Here is a 21037-nt window from a genome sequence, read left to right on the forward strand (position 1 = left end):
AATGGATTGAAGAGCCACTCCTTGTTGCCATATTAAGTGACAATAGCTGTGGGCAGAATCTATACCACAAAATATCAGTACCTAGTCAACTCATATATGTACCTTATATTTTCACTTCAAATTTCCACTGTTAATTTCTAAAATTTACTCCCTACTACATAAAGAGCTTCCAAATGCCTTTGAATCTTCTCAGTGCGGGAGACTATTACTGCTTTAAAAACACTTGACAATTATTATTCAATATCTATTATTACAAGTATTATTTCAGTCTCGTCTAATGAAGAACTCACCCTAATTACCCTTGTTTTTTTAAAGGTATCCTTCTCTTCTCCTCTTTCAAACATATACACAACACCAGGTCCAGCAGAGCAAATAAACCCTTTGGAATAAATTGTTATTGCTGTCACTTTAGTTTGAGGAGGTGGAGGTGGAGGCATGTGGCTGATAGAGGGAGACTTTCTGTTAAGGTAGCAACATCAAAGACATTACATGAAATAATTTATTTAATTTTTATAATTCTAATACACAACTTAAAACATTGGTTATACATTCTCCAAGAGGAATACTGCATTGCTAATAGTACATGTTGACTCAATTTGCACAAAATATAATTGACATATGCAACTGATTTATTGCATACAAAATTCCAGAAGCTCAGCCGGTCGTCCTAGCTCAGTAACACGTAATTATAAATTCATTGATTAAAATGTTTTTACACTGAAATAGTAGCCATTTTCCCTCTGGTATTTTGTTTCCTCACACAAAGTGCCATCTCAATCAATTTGTTAAATCCATGATTGACTTTGTCACATCAGTACCCTTGCAAGTTCCCTTACCGTTGTATATTTGAACCAAGGTTCCAAAAAGGAAATGTTCACAGGAACAAGACAATTTCCTCCCAAAGTAAGTAAAGCTTCAAAGTGGAAATGCCAGTAGAATGGGATTAAGAGGTTAAAAAATAAAGGCTATTTGTTGTATGTTTTACAATGATGAATGTGATGGCAATGATAGAGCTAAATGGATGACAACAGAAGAAAGGGAAAGGGAAGGAAGAGAATGAAAGATGTTGGGATAAATTGTTATTGCTGTCACATTAGCATTTAACTGGCTGAAAGGTAAGGAGAAAAAGGAAAAATTAGCTATTGTTGACGGGAAAACAATAAGAATGAACTGAAAGGAATTGGTGAGGGAGTAAGGGTGCAAGAACACTTGAAGGAGGAGTGTAGGCATCTTCAGCAATATGGGTATTCTTTGATTCTATGAAATGAAGTACAAGATAAATTCTAAGTTGTGTAGGTGTGGAAAATTAGCATAAATTCTAGGTAGGAGGCTGTAAAAGAAACTTGTGGTGGTTATCAGCACAAACTCTGGGGAGTGGGAACATCAGGATAAATTCAAGGGGGGAGGAGAATAGAAATCAGCTTAAATTCTGAGGCAATGGGGATTTCAGTATAAATTCTAGATGTGAGCAGGGATTAAGTATCAGCATGAACTTCAGGAGGGTCAACGCTTATCAGCATGACCTCCAGGAGTGGACAAACAATTCATTTGTATTATTTTGAAGGTTCCATGGTTACAGGAGAGAGAGAGAGAGAGGTGAAGTGAAGAATTTTTTTGCCATGATGTTCTAACATGTTATGGGCCAGGATTGATGGGTCAGAATACTGTTTTCCTGACAGTCAATTTCTATATTCTTATGAGTAATTGATTTCCACATAAATCATGACTTTACAAAGAGCTGGATGCTAGAGTTGAAGATTTGTCTTAATACCCTCCATGTTTGGATGTCAAAAAATAATGACAGATTCAAACTTAGGTTGCAGAAGGCCACTCTGTTTGTAACAACTGGCTCCATTAATTTTTATTGACTTGAGCTGTAATCATTACAATCAATGAGAGCACTGGATGTCAATTTGTAGTCTATTAAAAGCTAAACTTTTTGTAGTAAGTAGCACTAATATAGTAAGACAAAATGCCAATATAGTAACACAAAACACATAAACACATTTGATCTTAATTAGCACACCTTTTACTGTGGTTTTGCCTGGAGGAAAGAAAATGCTAATATGTTTAAAGTCATCAATGCAAATCACAGAATTGTGAATGGATGGAAAGCTGTGAGTAAGAAATTTGTGGACCATCAGATCTTTTTGCTATATTTGCTTATTTCAGATGTTTCCAATATTAAGCCAGTTTCTTACAATAATAGCAAAGTTTATTTAGATAGCCTTTTTAGTTTTTTTTTTATTCACAGAACAAGAAATAACTGATAATACTTAGAAAGGATCACCCACCCAAAACTGGTTTTGAACAAAGAACTATTGAGAAAATACAGCAAGTTATATTTGGGACTGTATTGTCTCCACTTATACTGTACCTGATTTCTAGCACTATTGAATACTCCCAGCGTAATTCAGCTAACTCAAACAGGTAAAGTTTTCCTGTGTCAGTGCCAACAATGATGTGATCCTCTGGCATCCATGCATGTGCGAGAAAGTTCTGGAGCTCAAACTTTTGGAAGTTTGTTTGTTTGAGGTTTCCATCAGAATATCGTAAGAGTTTTAAAACGCCATCCCCAACCACACATAGCTGTGTATTATCTTGAGGGTTAAAGCTGATCTAATATAGGAAAGAAAATTACAAGATTGTGTATGCAGCACATTCCAGGAATCTCAATGATATCTATGATGTATTAAACAGACTGTACTGTACTGTTTGGAAGGAAGGGAAACGTAATAATTACTGGCACCAGTTGCAGTCATGAAAGTGATATTATATTCCCATTTTTATGCAAATACATTAATTCCTGAAGAAAGAATCAAAGGAATATTAGCTAATGAAGGAAACTGAATAAAAATAAGTGTAGAGAAAGGATAATAAATTACTCTACAAAATAAAACACTATATATCCACCACTCTTACCTTGTTCAATTTTCAACATATCTGAAGGTAAGAATGTAAAACAACACAGAGAACATGTTAAGCTGCACCCACACCAATCCGCTAGTTACTGAAGGCCAGTACCTAGCATAGGTTAATTAGCAGTGGGAAATAGTTGTTCACACCCTCACCATTTTTCTCATTTTGCTTGTTATTTTTATATCCAAACTTCTCAATAGATGTATGCAACTTAATCGGAAATAATGACAACTGGGGGAGGTAGAAGCATCTGACCGAACATATACACATGGGTGAAATGATTAAAGTTGAGTAAATAAATTCCATCTCTCACTCTAACCCTAACCCATCAGAACACTTTCTGAAACCTTATTCATTCACAATTCTATCCTAGACATGCCCACAACCAGGATTTAAAAATTATATAAGGTACAGTGTATAAGATCTTTTCTTCTCCTATTTGTTAACAGCTACTTTTGAGCAGCATTATGAAGGGTAGGCATTAATTTAACTTATAATCCTCATACATAAACACTATATCTTCTTGAAGACCAGTTAAATTTTCCTGCAAATGAGGATGAGGAGAAACAGGCATCAGGGGAGAAAAAGCAAGCATTTAAGCATATTAATTATTCTGACTTAATCATGAACTGGTCGGCAATGAAAAATACACTTGATTTCACCATCTGTTACATATTACAATCATGGTTACAGCACAGAAGGAGGCCATCTGGTCCATAATATCCACAAGGGCTTTCAACAAGTGTTTATCTCCATTTCCTGAGAAACATGATTGAATCTACCTCCACCACACTCTCAGACAGTGTATTTCAGGTCCTAAGTCCCCTACTCTGCAACAATGTTGTTTCTTTCAAATCACCTTTGGTTCCTTTGTCATTCACTTTAGATTGGGGTCCTCTGGTTCTCAAACCTTATACAAATGGGAGTACTTTCTCCCCACCTCTAGACAACTCATGATTATGAGCATCACTATTAAATCTCCTTTCAACCTTCTCAAAGAACAGTCCTACCAGTTCAATTTAGCTTGCACTTCCACCCACAAAGTGGACAATTCTTTGTTAACTTTCCCCATCACCCACCTTAAGAAACGAAGACCTATAAATAGCGACGCGGGACCTACCACCAGTGCTTCACTGGAGACTCTCACTTATGATGTTACCTAGTCATGGTGACGAAACATCTGAAAACAAATCTTCCAGCTCAGTGAGCTAACTTACATACATATCAACAACCTGAGCCAGAAATCTCAAAAATTGTTAACATAAATTCCTCTTAATTTATATTATAATGAAAATTGCCTTTATAAGCCTGTCTTGCTACAGTCACATCCTTCCATTAATCATGTGACCGTGTCTTCCAGCTCCTCAGTCTGGAATGTATTGAAACTTCCATGCTGCAATTAGTTTGGCTTTCAAATTATGTAATGTCTCAACTTGGATGGATATTACCACTTACTACTCAAAGGTGGATCAAAATCCTAAAATTCCCTACCTAGCAGAGCATAGAGTGCTGCAGTTCGTATTAATTTAATATTAAGGACAAATAGAAACAGGCATTCTTAGACTAAACCCGTTCTGAACAATATTTCTTTAAGAGTTTGATTTCAACTGTACATACATTAAAATCAAATAATTATGTAAAGAAAGGATTTTGAGGTGCTGGTATTGGACTGGGATGGACAAAGTTAAAAATCACACAATACCAGATTATAGTTCAACAGGTTTATTTGGAAGCACTAGTTTTTGAAGGGCTGCTTCTTCATCAGGTGGCTGACAACTACCTGATGAAGAAGCAGCACTTCGAAAACTAGTGTGTCCAAATAACGCTGTTGGACTATAACTTGGTATTGTGTGATTTTTAACTATATATAGGATTATAACATTAAACTAGAAACTAGTTCACAATTATTCCATAATAGCTCTGATTCACATGTTAGATGGAATTGAATGCCCTCCCTGTACAGGTTTGCATTGGGAATATTTAATCAGGCAAGAGGGGGGGCAAGATCGACCTCACCACCTTCCCGTTTCAGGTCCAACTACATTCATGGTGGAAAAGCTTGTGAATGTCCAACATAATGCCAATTAAGACCCCAAAGTAAGCAAGTGATGCCCACTAAGGGTTTCCTCCCCCTGCCACCAGCATCAACCCAGCAGCAGATGGTGGACTAATCGACCAGAGAGCGTAAAAAGTAAAAATTATCTGGGTTTTTTTGCAGGCATCTGGGGGTGGGTAGAGAGAAAGGTGGGTGCATGTCATTGGTGTCCCTCATTGACAGGTTTCAGTGCCTAGTCAAGGGAATCAGAATCAGGATTGGTATGCCAACCAAGAGCCACCACTCTCCCTCGCTGCCAATTTCCTCCCCACCCCTCCCTCTGACCCTACGACATGGTCTGCCTCACGCTACCAATCTGCTGTGGCCTGGGTCCTTTGGCAGTCAGAGCCTCAGGTAGATGGGCTATCAGCAGCAGCCACTGTTTCCCTCTGGTGCTGCTGCCAAGTAATGAAGACATGCTTCAGCAGGCAGGTCTACCTGATTGGCACTTAAATTGGCGGGCTTCTTGAAAGAAAGTAGCTCGCCACTTGACATCTGCTACACTGTGTTGTGTCTACCCTCAAGTTTCAAACTTTTCACTCAGGGTGAAGATTACACAGACCAGGGTGGAAACAACAGAAAACCTCCTGACTTCCTTGTCACGGGACATTGGTGATTTTATCTCTACGGTTTCATTCACATGTGGACAGGCGTCCAATGTCAGACAATAAGCATTAGGAGTTTCTCAAAATATGAGCAAGAATTTCCATAGTGGCCTTTTCTCTGAGATTCTAATTAGGAAGAGGAAAAGGAATGATTACATTAATTATGTGAATTAGTTTTACACATTCTTTTACAGAAGTTCAAATATAGTGGAAAATATTTAATACATGGTCAAGGCTATTTGAGAAGAGTTAGATTTTGCATTTCACGAAACCTTTCTTCCTACTTTCTAATTTCTAATTATTTTAACATTTTTCACAAAAGTATTATAAAAGCACACAGCACTGATAGGAATGCCTTTAGATACTTGATCCAAATGCATAATCCAAAATCCTAATGACAAGCTTTATAAATTGGAAGACTTGTTTTGGTCAACTTCTAAAGAAATGAGAAATGATGATGGTTGAAAGTAACGTGACAGAATTAACAATGATTACCTGATAAATAGGGTTTGTGTTTGTGGTAGTTTTCATAACACCAATGATTTTCTGTTTCTTCCATAACCAATAAATCAGTGTCCAATCCGGTTTCCCGGATTGCGCAATCAGGTATTTGGAGTCTGGCGAGAAGGCAATACTGACAAACTCTTGGGCGTGAAGATCATTGACACTTAGTGACTTTTTCTTTCTGCTTTGATCGTGCTGTACATCATATATAGTCACTGTGGCTTTTTCACCCTTTTCAGAAACGGCCAGATATCGGTGATTGGGGCTAAATGCAAGAGCCAACATCCCTTGGCTTTTTTCAGCACCTGCGTTCAATAGTATGGCATATATATAGGTTATTAATTAATGTCTTTAAAACTGGTAGAAACGTGTTGGCATGTGACATGACCATATCATAAGTAAAATCCTGCATTTTCTTTGTTGGAGAGAGGTTAATATTGAATGTTCCAGAAGCAATGTGTGTATATATACACACACACGAGTGTAATACAAAACATGACTGCAGATTGTTTCATTTAAATCTTCTAGTAAGCTTTCAATGTCATTTGGATCATCTGGAAAAGGTTCAGCAGAAGGGAGCAGCTTTGAATGGCAAGTCAGTAGTTAAGCCATTCCTCTGGCAATTCCCCTCGAGCCTTGTTTCAAAACCATTAGAGCTGGTAAATTAGGGATGAATCACAAAAAGCTAGCATACAAGTTCAGTGGGAAATAGGGCAGGCAAGTGGACTGCTGGCCTTTATTTCAAAAGGAATGGAGTATAAAAGTAGGAAGCAAAAACAGAAATTGCTCGAAAAGTTTAACAGGTCAGGCAGCATCTGTGGAGAGAAATCAGTGTTAACATTTTGGGTTGAGTGACTGTTCCTCAGAACCATCACTTGACCCAAATCATTAACTCTGATTTCTCTCCACAGATGCTGCCGAACCTGCTGCTTTTGCAGCAACTTCTGTCTTTGTTTCTGATATACAGCATCCACACACCTGGAATACTGTGAACAGTTTTGGGTTCTCTTGCCTAAGAAAAGATATACTGACGCTGCGGGCAATCTAGAGAAGTATACTTGGTTGATCCTGGATATGGAGACATTTTATTAGGAGATCAAGCAGGTCGGGCTTGTACTTGTTGGAGTTTGGAAGAATGAAAGGCTTTATTGAAACATACACGATTCTTAGGGAGCCTGACAGGGTCAGTTGGCGAAGTTGATGCCCCTGAGGGAGAGTAGAAGCAGAGGGCATAATCTCAGATTTAGAGGTCCCCCATTTAAGACATAGATGAGAAACAATGTTTTCTCTCAGAGAGTAGTCAATCTGTAGATTTTCTTTTACCATAGAGAACTATCAATGCTGGGTTGTTGAGCATTTTCAAGGATAGGGTAAAAAAAATTTTAATCTCTGAGGAAATTAAGGACGATAGGGATAAAGAATGAAAAGGGAGGAGAGGATTATTAGATCAATCACAGCCACCCACAAGGCTCTTTGGACATCCACAGTATTTAAATTCTACTATCTAGATGGTACCCTTACATATATGTTTTTCAGTCCAAAATGGATGAATTCACACTTGCTTACATTGAACACCACCTGCCACAGTTTTGTCCACTCATTTAATCTTTCATCTGCACCATCTATAATGGGGACACCACTGACATCCTGCCCATTTGAGTACCTGTGCATTATTCATACCTTCTGTCATCTGCTACTCAGCCAATTTCCCAGCCAGGTCAGTCATTTGCCTCAATTCCATGGGCTTCGACCTTAGTTGACAGTGTCTTGTATGGGACTTCATCAAATGTTTTCTGAAAGTCCACATAAACAACATCCACAGACATTCCTCTGTCAACTACCTTAGTCACCTCTGCAAAAAAATCCATTAAGGATTGTCAAGCATGACCTACCTATCATGAATCCATGCTGACTCTCTCTGATTAACTGAAAATTGATTATCCCAACATTGATTATAGACTCCAACAATTTTCCCACCACAAATGTTAGGTTAACAGGTCTACAATTTCTTGATTTCCTCTTTTACCCATCTGTGTGGACAAGTTGGACCAATGAGTCTGTTCCTGCGCTATTTGCTCTATGACTCTATGTGCCATTTCCCAACCTAGCAGGATAACTCCTGTATCTCAAGAATGCTGAAAGATCAGAGTAAAGGAATTTATTTGTGCTTCCCTACTTCCCTTAATACTCTCAGATGGAAATTATCAGGTCCAAGAGATTTGTCACTCTTTAAATCTATTACATTTCCTCATTACTGACATTTTATTTATGTTAATTTTATTCAATCTCTATTCCTGATTCATTACTAATTTCCTCAGGGCATCTGGCAAGCTATTCCTCTTCAGTATCAGCAGATACTGAGGCAAAATAATTATTCAACATGACTTTCAGTTCCCCATAGTCATTAATAATACACCTACTTTCAGTCTTTAGTGGACCAAAATTGCTCCTGACCACCTGCTTTCCCTTTATGTAACTATAAAATTTCTTCTTATTAATTTTGATGTCACTGGCAAGTTTCCTTTCATAATACCTTTTAGGAGCTCTTATAAGCTGCTTTGTGGCCCTTTGCTGTCAGTCAGATCTGTGCTTCCAAGTGCTTTCTTTGAGTTTTATGCTGCCCTGACCTCTTTAGTTGTCCTTTAGTTATCTCTTTGGCTGTTTATTTCCTGTGAAGTGGAGTTTTCTCTCTCAGGGGTACAAACTGGTTTTGATTTGTGTTAAATGTTTCTTTAAACATCCTCCACTCTTCTTCAGTTTTTTTGTCCATTAGCAGATTTTCCCAGTTTACTACGAATGGTCTCTTTTTCATCTTGTTACCTAAATCCAAAACTCTAGTAGCTGACTCATGTGTTTTTGCTTTTGCTATGTTGAAATCGATCATGTTATGATCACTGTTTGACAAATGTTTATGCACAGTTAGGTTCTTAATGAAATCTGGCTCATTAATCATTACTAAATCCAATATTGTTTATCTCTTGTTGAGTCCAGAGCATATTGCTGTAGGAAATTATCCCGGACACACTTCAGAAATTCACTACCTTTCTGACAAGTACTTGTCCGCTTCTCCTAATCTCTGTTAAAATTAAAATCCTCCATGAATACTACACACTTGCTTAATGTCTATATTTACACAATCTAGCATTTTAGAGCTATTACCAGGTGGTCTGTATACAATATCTGTTACTGTTTTAGATCTTTTACTGTTCCTTAGATCCACTCATATCATCTCCTCTGAATGCTTTCCCCTCATTATATCCTCCCTGACCACTGAAATAACTCAACAAGATCATGGCTAATCAGGCCCAACCCTCAACTTCCCTTTCATGTCAGCTCATCATAAATAACTCTCATCTCCCCAAAAAGTCAAAATATATCATCTTTAAATACTTTCAGTGATCTAGTCTCCCACAACTCTCGAAGGTCAAGTTCCAGACATTTACAACCCTCTGCAAGAAGGAATTCCATTGAATCACTTATATTCTTTGTATTGTAACTAGGTCCTTTAGTTCAAGATTCCCCAATTAGTGGAAACAACTTCTCAACATCTACCTTGTTATCCATCTCAGAACCTTGCATGTTCAATAAGATCATCCCTCATTTTTCTAAACTCTAATGAATGAAGGCCTAACCTCTTTAGTAATTCCTGATAAGCCAATCCCTCCATCCCAACAATCAGCCTACTGAATTTCTTTTGAACAGCCCCCAATTCCAGTACAACCTTTCTTAAATACAGAGATGAAAACTGAACACAGTTGCAAATGCAGCTCCACCAACACCCTGTAGTTATAGGAAGACTTGCCTATTTTTTAAAACTCTAACCCTCTAACAATGAAATTCAAAATTCACATTGCTTTCTGAATTATTTGCTGCATGCTAAGCTTTTGTATTTCATGTACAAGACCATCCAGTTCTCTCTCCACTGAACATTCTTTTGGAATCTGTCTCCAATTAAATAATAGTCTGCTTTAATTCTTCCTTCCAGACTGGATGACCTCATAATTCCATATGTTTAACTCCATACGCCAACACTTTGCCCAGCCACTCAACTTATCTATATCTCCTTGCAAATTCCTTATCTCCTTATCAAAACATGCCCTCCCACCTATTTTTGGATTGTCAGCAAATTTGGGTACATTTCACTCTGCTCTATCCTCCAATTCACTATGATAGATAGTAAATAATTAAGACCCTCAGACTGACCCTTGTGGGATTAGTTTTGTCTTTTCAATGTGAAAAAGACCCATTATTCCCAACTCTCTGCCATCTGTTCGTTAACCAATCCTCAATTCATCTTAATTGTTTACCCTCAATACTGTAACCTCTTATCTTGCGAAATAACCTTCATGTGGCACCTTACTGAATCCTTCTGAAAATTGAAACACACTATACCTACTGATTTGACCTTTATCACCTGAGCTCGTTAGACCCTCAAAGAACTCAAGCAAATTTGTCAAACATGACTTCGCTTTCACAAAACCATGTTTACAGTATTTAATTGTATTAAGCTTTAGTAGAAGTCCTGATATTTTTTCCTTAATAATGGATTGGAGCATTTTTCCAACTGCAGATGTTATAGCAACTGGTCTCCTGCTTTCTGTCTCCCTCCCTTCTTCAACAAGAGTCATTTTCCAATCTACAGGAATCCTTCTGCAATCCAGTGAATTCTGGAATGTCTTCATAATCTCTGCAGCCATTTCCTTCAAAATACTTTGATGTGAGTCATCAAGTCCTAGTGACTTTCTGCCAATAGTTTGTCAAGTACTTTGTTCCTCATGATACAGACTGTTACAAGATCCTTCCATTAGCAGCTTTTTTTTGCCTGTTATTTCTGGGATGTTTAGTGTCCTCTAGCATACAGAACTATGCAAAATAATGGTCTAAGTTATCTGCCATTTCCTTGTTCGATTTTAATTCTCTCATTGCATCCTTCAAGGATCCCACATTTACTTTAGCTCCTCACTTTCTGTTCATATACCCGTAGAAGTTGCTTCTGTTTGTTTTTATATTTCTTACCAAGTTATTTTCATTATCAAGTTTCTCCCTATTTATTAGATTTATGGTCATCTGCTGCTGGTTCTTGAAAGATTCCAGACCCTCTGGCCTACCACTAGTTTTCACCACTCTGTGTACCTTGGTTTTGATTGGATATTCTCTTTGACCATGTTTGTTGACCATAGATGTTCCATCCTCCTCAGCAAGTCTTTCTTTTTGACTAGAATAAATTTTTGATGAGCTTTGGATATAAAGGTGGCTCAGTGGTGAGCACTGCTGCTTCACAGCACCAGGGACACAGGTTCAATTCCCACCTCTGTGTGGAGTTTGTACATTCTCCCCATGTCTGCATGGGTTTCCTCTAGGTGCTCTGGTTTCCTCCCACAGTCCAAAGATATGCAGGTCAAGTGAATTGGCCATGCTAAACTGCCTGTAATGTTAGGGGAATGGGTCTGGGTAGGTTGCTCTTCGGAGGGTTGGTGTGGAGTTGTTGGGCCAAAGGACCTGTTTCCACACTGTAGGGAATCTAATCTTTATGAAATATCTGCTTAAACATTTACCACTGCTCATCCACTAACTTTACCCTTAGTCTATTTTCCCAGCCTACTTTAGATAACTCTTTCTTCATACCTCTTTAATTGCCATTATTTAACTTGAGGACAGGGATTTGAGACCTGGGTTGCTCCCCCTCAAACTGAATTTGAAATTCTACCATGTTATGATCACTTTCCTTGACAGAATTCTTAACTACGAGATCTCTTATGAATCCTACCTCGTTTCACATTGCTTGATCTAAAACAGCCTGTCCCGGGGTGGCTCTGAAAACAATTACGTGATTGTACATTTGGCAAGTGGAAGAGAAAATATAGAGCCCATGCATGATGTAAAATTGCTGGAATTGTTGATTGATAAAGAAACCAAGACTACAATTCTGCAAATACTTGAAGAAAACCCATCAAGTTGTCATCTGAGCCATAACTGGAAGTTCCCCATCAGGATAAACATCATCCTGACTTGGAAATTTATCATCATTCCATTGACCTGCCCTATATCAAAATCCTGGAACTCCCTTCTGTGGAGTTTCCTCCTACCCTCCCAACTGTGCGTGGCATGGTGGCTCAGTGGTTAGCACTGCTACCTCACAGCACCAGGGACACAGGTTCAAATCTTGCCTTGGGTAACTGTCTGTGTGAAGCGTGCGCATTCTCCCTGGGTCTGCATAGGTTTCCTCCTGGTGCTTTGGTTTCCTCCCACAATCCAAAGATGTACAAGTCAGGTGAATTGGCCATGCTAAATTGTCCGCAGTGTTAGGTACATTAGTCAGGGGGGAATGGGGTTGGTGTGGACTTGTTGGGCCGAATGGCCTGTTTCCACACTGAAGGGAATCTAATCTTCCTAAGAGCCCATTGGGTGCGTCTACACCACATAGATATCAAAGTTCCAGAAGGCAGTTTAACATCAACCTTTTAAGGGCCTTTAGAGATGGACAATAATTTGCACATGCAGCCACCGATGCCCACATTCCCATGAATGAATTTTTAAAAAAATAGGACTTTCACTTTTTTGTATCTATTACAAAGATTACAAAGCTTGGGAGAAGATTTGTAGCTCGGGTGCTCATTGTTGTGGTTCTGTTCGCCGAGCTGGGAATTTGTCTTGCAAACGTTTCGTCCCCTGTCTAGGTGACATCCTCAGTGCTTGGGAGTCTCCTGTGAAACGCTTCTGTGCTGTTTCATCCGGCATTTATAGTGGCCTGTCTCTGCCGCTTCCGGTTGTCAGTTCCAGCTGTCCGCTGTAGTGGCCGGTATATTGGGTCCAGGTCAATGTGCTTGTTGATAGAGTCTGTGGATGAGTGCCATGCCTCTAGGAATTCCCTGGCTGTTGTCTGTTTGGCTTGTCCTATAATAATAGTGTTGTCCCAGTCAAATTCATGTTGCTTGTCATTTGTGTGTGTGGCTACTAAGGATAGCTGGTCGTGTCGTTTCGTGGCTAGTTGGTGTTCATGGATACGGATCGTTAGCTGTCTTCCTGTTTGTCCTATGTACTGTTTTGTGCAGTCCTTGCATGGGATTGAATCCCATACAAAATCCCATGCAAGGACTGCACAAAACAGTACATAGGACAAACAGGAAGACAGCTAACGATCCGTATCCATGAACACCAACTAGCCACGAAACGACACGACCAGCTATCCTTAGTAGCCACACACACAAATGACAAGTAACATGAATTCGACTGGGACACTACCATTATAGGGCAAGCCAAACAGAGAACAGCCAGGGAATTCCTAGAGGCATGGCACTCATCCACAGACTCTATCAACAAACACATCGACCTGGACCCAATATACCGGCCACTACAGCGGACAGCTGGAACTGACAACCGGAAGCGGCAGAGACAGGCCACTATAAATGCCGGAGGAAACAGCACAGAAGTGCTTCACAGGAGGCTCCCAAGCACTGAGGATGTCACCAAGACAGGGGACGAAACGTTTGCAAGACAAATTCCCAGCTCGGCGAACAGAACCACAACACAAAGATTACATTTGTGCACAATTAATGAGCCATTCTTGTACTAGATAAAAAGTCTTACCTGGAATGAATTTCTGCCATTTCTGATCAACATTGTAACGCACACAGCTGCTTCCAGCTGGGTAAATTATGCTTTGATCATCAAAAAACAAAACATTATTAACAACAGAGGCTTGTAACCCAAAAATATGATTGGCCTGAACCAGTGGTGTAGTCATAGTGAATCGATAAGTAGAGCTCCCCTTTTCAATACTATTTTTCTCTTTCAATTTTTTTTCTACGTCTTACTTATAAACCACACGTTCATATCTTCAACATAGCATCTCACTCATGTATATTCTCTGGGTCTTTGATTTTAATATACGAAGTAGCCTTCACACACGATCTTATACTTTTTTTTAACCAACTGTCACTTTTCCTGCATAGTCTATGCCTCTCTAATACTTAGCTTGTGGCCCTCCCTAACATGCCCTGTCAGTCCAACTCATGTTTTCATATATTTTCTGATGTGGTTTGTGCCTGTTATAAAGTCTCTAACATTATTTCTGCCTGACTGACTCTTTCGAACACTGAACTCTATTTCTGGGTTTTCTGCCACTGTGAATATGGTTCTCAGTTTGTTTTCTCTACACCTATCATTCTTTCTTTCTGTGACTCTTTTTAATCACCATCTCACTCTTAACACATTCTCTTAATACTCCTTACTCCAGTATGTGCTCGCTCTCTAACACTGTGTCCCCCTCACGTCACTTTGTGTGACTCTCCCTCTCTATCACTCTCCCCTCCTATCACTCTCTGTCTCTATCAATCTGCTTGATTATATCTCTCTCTCCCTTTATCACTTTCTCTCTATCAATATCTTTGTTTCTAGCTATCTCTCCTCACTATCACTCTCCTTGTCTGTCTCTATCACTCTCTCTCTCTCTATCACACTGTCTCTCTGTCACTCTCTCTCTCTATCACACTCTCTCTATCACTCTCTCTCTCTCTATCACACTGTCTCTCTATCTCTCTCCCTGACCTTTCCTGATCTCCCTTTCCCTGAACAGACACACGTTATTTTTCTCTTTGTCCGCTGACCGACACCACTCTCCCTCTCTCTCACTCCCTCACACTCTCTAAATCTGCCTCGTTGTTGTAAATAACGCCGTTACCATAGACACCGGCCGGAAACTAGCTGCAAATAACCGGAAGTGGGTGCTACTGGAATTGTGGGAGATGTAGTTCGGAGCTGAGCGGGGTTGGGGGAAGTGGATAAATCATTGCCAGGGGGAGGGGGAGGGGTAATTCACTCTCTGTGGGAGGGGAGGGGTGATTCACTGTCTGTGGGAGGGGAGGGGTGATTCACTGTCTGTGGGAGGGGTGATTCACTGTCTGTGGGAGGGGAGGGGTGATTCACTGTCTGTGGGAGGGGAGGGGTGATTCACTGTCTGTGGAGGGGAGGGGAGGGGTGATTCACTGTCTGTGGGATGGGAGGGGTGATTCACTGTCTGTGGAGGGGAGGGGTGGGGTAATTCACTGTCTGTGGGAGGGGAGGGGTGATTCACTGTCTGTGGGAGGGGAGGGGTGATTCACTGTCTGTGGAGGGGATGGGAGGGGTGATTCACTGTCTGTGGGAGGGGAGGGGAGGGGTGATTCACTGTCTGTGGGAGGGGAGGGGTGATTCACTGTCTGTGGGAGGGGAGGGGTGATTCACTGTCTGTGGGAGGGGAGGGGAGGGGTGATTCACTGTCTGTGGGAGGGGAGGGGTGATTCACTGTCTGTGGGAGGGGAGGGGAGGGGTGATTCACTGTCTGTGGGAGGGGAGGGGAGGGGTGATTCACTGTCTGTGGAGGGGAGGGGTGATTCACTGTCTGTGGGAGGGGAGGGGTGATTCACTGTCTGTGGAGGGGAGGGGTGGGGTAATTCACTGTCTGTGGGAGGGGAGGGGTGATTCACTGTCTGTGGGAGGGGAGGGGTGATTCACTGTCTGTGGAGGGGAGGGGTGGGGTAATTCACTGTCTGTGGGAGGGGAGGGGTGATTCACTGTCTGTGGAGGGGAGGGGTGATTCACTGTCTGTGGGAGGGGAGGGGTGATTCACTGTCTGTGGAGGGGAGGGGTGGGGTAATTCACTGTCTGTGGGAGGGGAGGGGTGATTCACTGTCTGTGGGAGGGGAGGGGTGATTCACTGTCTGTGGAGGGGAGGGGTGGGGTAATTCACTGTCTGTGGGAGGGGAGGGGTGATTCACTGTCTGTGGGAGGGGAGGGGTGATTCACTGTCTGTGGAGGGGAGGGGTGGGGTAATTCACTGTCTGTGGGAGGGGAGGGGTGATTCACTGTCTGTGGGAGGGGAGGGGTGATTCACTGTCTGTGGAGGGGAGGGGTGGGGTAATTCACTGTCTGGGGGAAGGGGAGGGTGTAATTCACTCTGGGGGAGTGGGAGGGGTAATTCACTGTCTAGTGGAAGGGGAGGGGGTAATTCACTCTGGGGGAGTGGGAAGGGTAATTCACTGTCTAGGGGAAGGGGAGGGGGTAATTCACTCTGGGGGAGTGGGAGGGGTAATTCACTGTCTAGGGGAAGGGGAGGGGGTAATTCACTCTGGGGGAGGGGGAGGGGTAATTCACTGTCTGGGGGAAGGGGAGGGTGATTCACTCTGGGGGGGAGGGGGTAATTCACTGTCTGTGGGAAGGGGAGGGGTGATTCACTGTCTGTGGAGGGGAGGGGGTAATTCACTGTCTGGGAGGGGAGGGGTGATTCACTGTCTGGGAGGGGAGGGGTGATTCACTGTCTGTGGAGGGGAGGGGTAATTCACTGTCTGGGGGAAGGGGAGGGGGTAATTCACTCTGGGGGAGTGGGAGGGGTAATTCACTGTCTAGGGGAAGGGGAGGGGGTAATTCACTCTGGGGGAGGGGGAGGGTTAATTCACTGTCTGGGGGAAGGGGAGGGGTGATTCACTCTGGGGGGGAGGGGGTAATTCACTGTCTGTGGGAAGGGGAGGGGTGATTCACTGTCTGTGGAGGGGAGGGGGTAATTCACTGTCTGGGAGGGGAGGGCGTAATTCACTCTGGCGGAGGGGTAATTCACTGTCTGTTTGAGGGGAGGGGGTAATTCACTGTCTAGGGGAGGGGAGGGGGTAATTCACTCTGGGGGAGGGGTAATTCACTGTCTGTGGGAGAGGTAATCACTGTCTAGGAGGAGGGGGAGGGGTAATTTACTGTCGGGGGATGGGGAGGTGGTAATTCACTGTCTGTGGGGAGGGGGTAATTCACTGTCTGGGGAGGGGGAAATTCACTGTCTAGGGGGAGGGAGTAATTCACTGTCTGTGGACGGGGAGGGGGTAATTCACTGTCTAGGGGGAGGGAGTAATTCACTGTCTGTGGAGGGGCAGGGGGTAATTCACTGTCTGGGGGAGGGGGAGGTGGTAATTCACTGTCTGGGGAGGGGGAGGTGGTAATTCACTGTCTGGGGAGGGGGTAGTTCACTGTCTGGGGAGGGGGAGGGAGTAATTCACAGTCTGTGGAGAGGGAAGGGGTAATTCACTGTCTAGGGAGAGGGGGTAATTCACTGTCTGGGGAGGGGGAGGGGTAATTCACTGGGGGGAGGGGGATCGGGTAATTCACTGTGGTGGTGGGGTAATTCACTGGGGGAGGGGGTAATTTACTGTCTCGGGGGGGGAAGTGGGTAATTCACTGTCTGTGGAGGGGTGGGGATAATTCACTGCGGAGGGGGTTAATTCACTGCCGAGGGGGAGGGGGTAATTCACAGTCTAGGGGGAGATTGTAATTCACTGTGGAAGAGGAGTGGGTAATTCACTGTCTGTGGAGGACGAGTGGGTAATTCACTGTCTGCGGAGGGGGAGGGGGAGGGAGTAATTCACTGGGGAGAGGGGAGGGGGTAATTCACTGTCTGGGGAGGGTGAGGGTGTAATTCACTGTCTCTGGGAGGGCGAGGGGGTAATTCACTGTCTGTGGAGGGGGGGAAGTGATTCACTGTCAGGGACGGGGTAATTCACTGTCTGGGGAGGGGGAGGGAGTAATTCACTGTCTGGGGAGGGGGTAATTCACTGTCGGGGGAGGGGGTAATTCACTGTCTGGAGGGGGGGGTAATTCAACTGTCTGGGGAGGGGTGGGGGTAATTCATTGTCTAGGGACGGGGAGTGGGTAATTCACTGTCTAGGGGGAGGGAGTAATTTACTGACAGGGGAGGGGGTAATTCACAGTCTGGGGGAGAAGGGGGTAATTCACTGTCTGGGGGGTAATTCACTCTGGGGGGAGGGGGTAATTCACTGTCTGTGGAGGTGGGGGTAATTCACTGTCTGAGGGAGGGGGAAGGGGAAATTCACTGTCTGGGGAGGTGGTACGTCCCTGTCTCGGGGGAGTGGGAGGGGGTAATTCACTTGGGAGGAGAGGGTAATTCACTGTCTGGGGGGAGGGAAAGGGGGTAATTCACTGAGGGGAGGGGATGGGGTAATTCAGTGTCTAGGAGTAGGGGGTAATTTACTGTCTTTGGAGGGGGAGGCTATAAATCACTGTCTGGGGAGGGGATAATTCACTGGGGAGGGGGGTAATTCACTGTCTGGGAAGGGGGAGGGGTCAATTCACTGTCTGTGGGGGAGGAAGAGGGGGTAATTCACTGTCTGGGGGAGCGTGTAATTCATGTCTGGGGAGGGGAAGGGGGTAATTCACTGTCTGGGTTGAGGGGAGGGGGTAATTCATTGGGGGAGGGGGAGGGGGTACTTCGTTGTCAGGGGGAGGGGGTAATTCATTGTCTGGCGAGGGGGAGGGGTAATTCACTGTCTGGTGAGGGGAGGGGGTAATTCACTGTCTGGGGGAGGGGGAGTCGTACTTCACTGTCTGGGGAGGGGAAGGTGGTAATTCACAGTCTGGGGGAGGGGATAATTCACTGTCTGGGGGAGAGGGAGTGGTAATTCACAGTCAGAGGGAGGGGTAATTCACTGTCTGAGGGAGGGGATAATTCACTGTCAGGGGAGGGGGTGATTCACTCAGGGGGAGGGGGTAATTCACTGGAGGAGGGGGAAATACACTGTCTGGGGAAGGGGGGTAATTCACTGTCTGGGGAGGGGGTAATTCACTGTCTTGTGAGGGGGCAATTCACTGTCTGGGGAGGGGAAGGGTTAATTCACTGTCTGAGGGAGGGGGTAATTCACTGTCTGGGGTAGGGGGAGGAGGTAATTCACTGGGGAGGAGTAATTCACTGTCTGGGGAGGGGGAGGTAGTAATTCACTGTCTGGGGTACGGGGAGTTGTAATTCACTGGGGAGGGGGAGTGGGTAATTCACTGGGGAGGGGGAGTGGGTAATTCACTGTCTGGGAGAGGGGAAGGGGTAATTCACTGTCTGGGGAGAGGGAGGGGGTATTTCACTATTTGGGGGAGGGGTAATTCACTGGGGGAGGGGGAAAGTTAATTCTCTGGGGAGAGGGAGAGGGTAATTCACTGTCTGGGGACGGGATGTAATTTAATGACTGGGGGAGGGGGTAATTCACTGTCGGGGGAGGGGGTAATTCACTGTCTCGGGTGAGGGGGAGGGGGTAATTCACTGTGGAGGAGGAGGGGGTAATTCACTGTCTGGGGAGAGTGGAGGGGGTAATTCACTGTCTGACGGAGGAGGAGGGGGTAATTCACTGTCTGGGGAGGGGGAGGGGTAGTTCACTCTGTGGAGGGGGAAGGGGTAATTCACTTTCTGGGGGGGTAATTCACTGTCTGGGGAGAGGGTAATTCACTGTATGTGGAGGTGGAGAGGGTAATTCACTGTCTGTGGAGGTGGAGGGGTTATTCACTTTCTGGGGGGAGGGGGAGGGGGTAATTCACTGTCTGGGGAGGGGTAATCCACTGTCTGGGGGGAGGGGGAGGGGGTAATTCACTCTGGAGGGAAGGGAAGGGGTAATTCACTGTCTGGGGGAGGGAGTAATTCACTGGGTGGAGGAGGTATATTTTGTTAGATTACTTACAGTGTGGAAACAGGCCCTTCGGCCCAACAAGTCCGCACCAACCCGCCAAAACGCACCCACCCAGACCCATTCCCCTACATTTACCCCTGCACCTAACACTACGGGCAATTTAGCATTGCCAATTCACCTAACCTGCACATTTTTGGACTGTGGGAGGAAACCGGAGCACCCGGAGGAAACCCACGCAGACACAGGGAGAATGTGCAAACTCCACACAGTCAGTCGCCTGAGGCGGGAATTGAATCTGGGTCTCTGGTGCTGTGAGGCAGCAGTGCTAACCACTGTGCTACCGTGCTGCCTAATTCACTGTCTGGGGGAGGGGGAGGGGGAGGAGGTAATTACTGTCTGGGGAAGTGGGAGGGGGTAATTCACTGTCTGGGGGAGGGAGTAATTCACTGTCGGGGGGGGGGGGAGACGGCAATTCGCTGTTTAGGGGAGGGAGGGGGTAATTCACTGTCTGTGGCAGGGGGAATGGTAATTCACTGTGGGGAGGGGAGGGGGTAATTCACTGTCTGTGGGAGGTAGAGGGGTTAATTCAATGGGGGAGTGAGAGGGGGTAATACACTGTCTGTGGGGATAGGGAAGGGTAGGCCACTGTGTGGAGGGGGAGGGGATAATTCACTGTCTGTGGGAGGGCGAGGGCGTAATTCATTGTGAGGAGGGGGAGGGGTAAATCACTGTATGGAGGGAGGGGGATGGGGTCATTCACTGTCTGGGGAGGGGGAGGGGGTAATTCACTGTCTATGGGGAGGGGGTGGGGGTAATTCACTCTCTGGGGGAGAGGGAGGGGTTAATTCACTGGGGAGGGGGTGTGGGTAATTCACTGTCAGGGGGGAAGGTGGTAATTCACTATGGGGAGGGGGTGGGGGTAATTCACTGTCTGGGGAGAGGGAGGGGTTAATTCACAGTCTGGGGAGGGGGAGGAGGTAATTCACTATCTGGGGGAGGGGGTGATTCACTGGGGAAGGGATAAATCACTCTCAGGGGAGGAGGAGGAGGAGGGGGTAAATCACTGGGGGAGGGGGGAGTGGGTAATTCACTGGGGGTGAGGAGAGGGGGTAATTCACTGTGGTGGAGGAAGGGGTAATTCACTCTGGGGGAGGGGAGAGGGGGTAATTCACTAGGCTAGGGGAGAAGGGGTAATTCACTGTCTGGGGTGGGGTAATTCACTGTATGTGGAGGGGGCGGGGGTAATTTACTGGGGGGCTGAGGGGGTAATTCACTGTCTCGGGGAGTGGGACAGGTTAATTCACTGTCTGGGAGAGCCTGAGGGGTAATTAATTGCCTGGGGAGGGGGCACTAGGCTGTCTGGGGGTGTGTGGAATTGGGGTCAACACCCGCCTGGAGAGGGGGTAGGTTATTCACTGCTTGGGATGGGAGGTATCACTTTTTGGGGTGGTTGGGGACGTGAATGTGGGTTGGGGACAGTAATTCACTCC

General features: G+C 44.5%; 1 protein-coding gene across 2 annotated transcripts in view; it reads right to left on the bottom strand.

Moving 5' to 3' along the window:
* The window catches only part of cfap57 (cilia and flagella associated protein 57), a 93596-nt gene extending 78832 nt beyond the window's left edge, over nucleotides 1-14764 (bottom strand). For both annotated transcript variants that reach the window (XM_072574565.1, XM_072574564.1), the window contains exons 1-4: nucleotides 13711-14764; nucleotides 6115-6428; nucleotides 2378-2619; nucleotides 291-459 (exon numbers count right to left, since the gene is read on the bottom strand). In XM_072574565.1, the coding sequence (XP_072430666.1) occupies nucleotides 291-459; nucleotides 2378-2619; nucleotides 6115-6428; nucleotides 13711-13867 (882 nt within the window). In that variant the 5' untranslated portion in view covers nucleotides 13868-14764. The remainder of the gene's footprint in view (nucleotides 1-290; nucleotides 460-2377; nucleotides 2620-6114; nucleotides 6429-13710) is intronic.
* Nucleotides 14765-21037: the final 6273 nt, after the last annotated feature.

Source organism: Chiloscyllium punctatum, chromosome 7, assembly GCF_047496795.1.
Source record: "Chiloscyllium punctatum isolate Juve2018m chromosome 7, sChiPun1.3, whole genome shotgun sequence".
NCBI lineage: Eukaryota > Metazoa > Chordata > Chondrichthyes > Orectolobiformes > Hemiscylliidae > Chiloscyllium > Chiloscyllium punctatum.